The 5,365-nt window shown below is 34.0% G+C and overlaps 1 protein-coding gene across 1 annotated transcript in view; it reads right to left on the reverse strand.

Annotated features, from left to right (window-relative positions):
* The window catches only part of CWC27 (CWC27 spliceosome associated protein homolog), a 175,745-nt gene that overhangs the window by 21,131 nt on the left and 149,249 nt on the right, over window positions 1-5,365 (reverse strand). The window contains exon 13 of the mRNA XM_011371091.2: window positions 3,358-3,461. Coding sequence (XP_011369393.1) covers window positions 3,358-3,461 — 104 coding nt within the window. The remainder of the gene's footprint in view (window positions 1-3,357; window positions 3,462-5,365) is intronic.

Genomic DNA, 5,365 nt, shown 5'->3' on the forward strand with positions numbered 1-5,365 from the left:
TTATAATATGTATCATTTTATCATATGTATTTGCTGTGAAGTTTTATGTTAACCTTATATTTAACAATCTGGAAAGAATTTTTAATGGAACATAGTAGTGAATAGTTAAAGTTCACAGGATCGCAATATACTCTCATAGATTTAATTTTTCTCCTCTTCTTGGAATGCTGATTTTGTTGTGTAAGGAGCAGGTGGTTTTCTTTTTTATGTCTCTCGATTGCCTTGTCAGACACAGCTCTCTCAAAACTTTTTTGGGAGCTAACCAAGCTTTATCTAAACAAACCCAAAATGGCATATGGACTTCATCCACGTGGTCATATGATTCCTTTGGCTGATGACTCCAGCCATGTATCTAATCGTTTTTATAAAATCCATGCTTGAAGAGGGATTCTATATGAGAGTGTAATGCTGTGGGTACAGGAATGTAGTGGCAAAGAGACCTGAGCTGCTACACTGGAATTTGGTGCCCAGCACTGCCACCAAGTATTAGCAGTATATATCCCAACAAAGAGAAGAATACTAATAATTCCGAGTGAAGAATTTCTGTCATGCATTTCAGCTTAGATCTACTAATAACACTTCTTTAAATGCCTTGTTAGACAGTGAAATCTGGGAATAATTATCAAACACCATATATAGTGTTTACAATAGAATCATATTTCTTTTCTTTCTCTCCCTCTCCCACTTTTTTTTTTTTTGCATAAAAAACAGAATGCTGCTGAATGGTACCCAAATGTCTGTTGTATACCATGCCAATACAGCAGCCCAGCCAAAAATGCGAATAGGACAGTTTGCCAAGTAAAAGAAAACATAACAAATTGGTAATGGTTTCTATCTTGACAGAAAATGAAAATGATCCCTCAATGTGTGGTCACTCATGTGGACACATAAAAATGTCTTAGAAGCAATCATTTTACCTCAGATAACAGACCCTGACAGTGCAGGACAGCACTGGCTGACTCTCACTTCTTAGAAAAGCGGCAACCGTGACCTACAGAATAGTCTGGAAGCCATGTAATTTATGCATAACACACATGCACATGCCATACACTCATAATGTTTGCTATAAATCATTGTGAATATAAGACTTCTTTTCTGAGTGGAGTATACTTTATGAGAGATGATCTAAATCACCAGAGACTTGATAAAGCTGAACTGGTTTATTTATGAAAAGAAATGGTGCTGTTGCTTATCAGGTTAGAAAATTCTGGTGGTGTATATTGCAATGAAAAGGCATTACATAAGGACCCAGGGATTATATATGGTTCTGTATAGTGCCTTGAACACTAAAAGTATAAGATGTTAGATAAAGCAAATACAAAACCATATGCAGGTATATAGAATACGCTTTCTGACTTTCTGTTTAAGAGACTGCAAGTAAAAGCAGCAATGAGCCCCCTGAAGACCTGGTAGTAGTTCCTTTAACATAGTTTCCCTTCCCTTACCACCTATTTTTGTTCCCCAGATGGAGAACTGGCCAACATCAGTGACCAGTGATTTTTTTCCCTATCTGGTAAAGTTTTCCCATTTGTTTCACTTTCTAATGAGAATGGAAGAACAATGATTGCATTGTGAAATTACATCACCAAAAAGAATGACACTTATAGAAACACTAATTGATATCTGAAGCTAATGAAGAATTCAAAATGAGAAAATACAAGGGGCTAGGAAGAACCTTGGGAACTTAAACGTTCTTGCCAAGGGGAAAGTAAATTTGAATCCTGTGGGTTATGAGTTTCAAATGGAAGTTCTGGGTTTAAATTTGTTGGTCACTTTCCTGTTCAATAAAAAAGGACTTAAATGGCTTATAAAAAAGTTAAAAAAACTTATTGAGCATCTAACTGCTCTTACAAAACACCCTCTTGATGAGTTAAGTGTAAATGAATCAGAAACACATGGGTCATATTTCCTTAAAAAATGCATATGGATTCAAAAATAAGGGGAAGAGGACTTGGCAAGACATTTTTGTGTGTGGTGACTGAACCCAAAACATTTGAAAGATATTTTGAGACATTCAAGGAATTCAAAATAGAACTAAACCTGTCCAGTCATATAAAATACAGAAAGTTCTATGCAATGTGCATTCATCTCTATGGGTCAATCAACACTCACTGAACCTTTGCCTTTGGCACAGAACTGTGGGAGGAGCCAGCTTCTGTCTTTAAGCATCTTTGAATAAGTATAAACAAATATACATAAATAATAGAAACCTATTAAAAAGGCCCCAAGGTTTTACAAAAAATTTGGCATTATAACCCAGATCATATAGAAACTATATATAGAGAAATATATATGTACTTTCAGGGTCCTAGGGTAAGTAAGATTCACTCCATTCAAATCATCACCCCCTCAGCCCTTTTGATTCAAGTTATATAGTTGTTATAACTATACAGTTGCAGAGTCTTACTTGCTTAAATGTTTCTTAATGAGTGTTTTATGTTTGTTTGTTTGTTTTTTTTATGTGTGTCCCAGCACTCTTTCCTCCACCCTCTAGCTAGATTTGTGAGTGCTCAACAAATCTTGCTGACTGGTTTCCTGGAGGATGGGAGTGTTGAACAGAATTTTGAAATAAGGGAAAGATGCTGTTTGGCAGAGAGGAGTGAGGCTATGATTCTGGGTTGGGGTAATGGCACATGTGACAGTTCAGAGGCTCCAGAGGCTGAGTCATGTGTGGGGGGTAATCAACTGGCCTGCTTGCAGCCATGTGCCTGAGCCAGGGTGCAGTGGGAGATCGAGGCAGTTAGGTGTGGGGAGGCCTAATATACTACATGTGAAGTCAACTGGAGGACAGAGGAGTGTGATAAGGAAAAACACAATTCTTATTCTTTGTTTCTTTCTTTTTTTGCCAGTATAGGATAAAGTGTTAAACACAGGACACATACAAGTCATTAATTCCTTTATTTCTTATCAGTGTCTTAAAAAGCTGAAAAATATCCAAGATAAAAATAAGTTAACTATGCATGTATTGCTAAGATCCTGTAGGTCATAAATCTGAAGAGGAACTTGGTAGGATTATGAAATGGATTACTGAGTTCTAAAATGTTTGTGGGAAAATGTAAAACATTAATGGTTTAGAATCTTTTAAGGCTGTTTTTTAGTGGCTTGTTGTTATTTGAAAGTTATTTAGGGCAGGGATAGTGTGTTTTCCACTGGCTAGCACAGTGCTTGGTATATACCAAGCACTCAGTAAATGCTTTCTGAAGTAAAATAAAGGGTGCTGAAGCCCTATAATGATGAGGGTACGACTGAAGGTAACGTCTGAGGGAAAAAAGGGTTGATGTAGTAGAAATGACCTAACAGTGTCTCTGTTCTGAGCCTATTTGTTCATAGCTAATATAAAGAAATCAAAGCCCTTACCATCCTTCATCATCTTCTACTTCTGGTTCAGAAACATTATTTTCCGGAGTTTCAGCAATTGCTTGGGTGAGTTTAGATTTAAACTGGTTCAGCAGCGCAAGGGTCTGAAATAAGAATAAGACTGCTAAAATTTCTAGTAAGGATAAATATAATTTTAGAAAAAACACTTAACTTTGTTAGAAAAGAAAATATCCTTATCAAGATGTAAAAACACTTAAATTTTTAATTTTGAAGGGAAATAATACTGCCTTCCTGGTGCAACAGTAATTGATATTCACAAACCTTGACGTTACTTTGTTTGCATTTGCACTGATATTTTACCTCAGAAATACATGACTATTTTCTTATTTGGAGAACATAAATTTGCTTGTAAAGAAGACACTTAAATTTAAAAATGCATGCTTATTATAAATAGCTAACTTTTTAATGTCCACAAGACAGGGAGGTACTTCATTAAGATATGTAAAACCTAAAACAAAACACCAACTAACAGTATGTTTCATTGAGCAGATTTTCAAAAATGTAAAAATATCAATGTCCGAGAAGGCTAAAAAAAAGAACTCATTAACTGTTGAAAGCTGGGTAAATCGAAGTGATAACTTTAGAAAGCTATTAATATGTATTAGAAACTTTAAGATGACCATTCTCTTTGATTCTATAATTCAAATCCTGGGACTACATGTAGAAAAAATAATCTAAAACATAGAAAATGGCTTATGCAAAAGATGAGCACTGCAGCAACAGTCATATAAGTGGAAAAATGGAAACATGTTAAATGTCTAGCAATAAAGAACTAGATAAATTTTGTAAAAAGCAATGAATACACTGTTATTAAAAATTCTATACATGAAGCATTAAATTCTATACTACACTGTTATTAAAAATTCTATACATGAAGCATTAAATTCTATTGTTAATTGAAAGAAGTGGGATATAACTACATTAAGTAGTTTTTTTTTTTTTTAAAGGGACCATTCCTCTAATTTTTGTTTGGCTCCCATGCCCTTTGTGGGTAAGAAGAAACAACAAATGCTTATAATTTAGTAATCACATTGTCTTCTGGGTATACCTTAACAGTCTACTCCAGAATTTGAGTGGAGAATAGAAGTTAGAAAAAAGTTTTTATTCCAGAGTTTAAGAAAGTACATAATTATGAAGTGGGATATACCTACATATAAAAATCAAGTATCTAAGATATTGATACATTGAATTCAGTACTAAAATACATTTCATAAGGAAAAACTTGACTTGAGTGATAACTGAATATGTGAATAATAGATACAATAAGGAGTCACAATAAATTGTTAGGTTCCAGAAGTTATCTAGTAAATATCATTAAGACCACAGCCCATGAAAAGATTAAGTTTTGGTGGTCTAGAACCTAAGCTCAGTAAAGACAGGCAGTGCCAAAATAACTGCAAGAAACAAAGGTAGTTAGCTAAAAAATGATAGTGAAATGTGCATTATATGTTTCTTCAAAATTTAATGCCCACATAGACAACAGCTGAAAAAATATATAATACCATAGCTGCTGGATGAGATGATTTTTAAAGAAAATCTATAAATTCCTATAGAGTATCCTCATAGGCATTCTGAAGGCTGTCTAGTATGTTTGGGTTTAGATATTTTATCTATTTCTAGAGTATTAATTACGGGACTAAGCTCTTCAATAGTATTAACAGATAAAGAAAGCATCCCTTGGTTTTAAACCTTATTCATTAAAATAAACCTATTGCTTACAAACTTTTATTGTTTTTGCTTTATAATAAGAAAAAAGTTTATTGTAGAAATATTAGAAAATATATACCTATATCTACATTATATAAGTATATGTGTCCATATGCACCTTTGTGTTTCTCTATTTCTCTTTCTCTCTCTTTAGCTTAAAAGTAAACCCCACCAGTTTGTATACTTGGAAATGTCTTTTCTGAGGGCATAAAGAAAAATGAAAACAAAGGAGACTTTTTAGTGGAATGAAATGTTAAAACTTAGCAATTTACGCTAGACC

This window comes from Pteropus vampyrus, unplaced genomic scaffold, assembly GCF_000151845.1.
Source record: "Pteropus vampyrus isolate Shadow unplaced genomic scaffold, Pvam_2.0 Scaffold182, whole genome shotgun sequence".
NCBI lineage: Eukaryota > Metazoa > Chordata > Mammalia > Chiroptera > Pteropodidae > Pteropus > Pteropus vampyrus.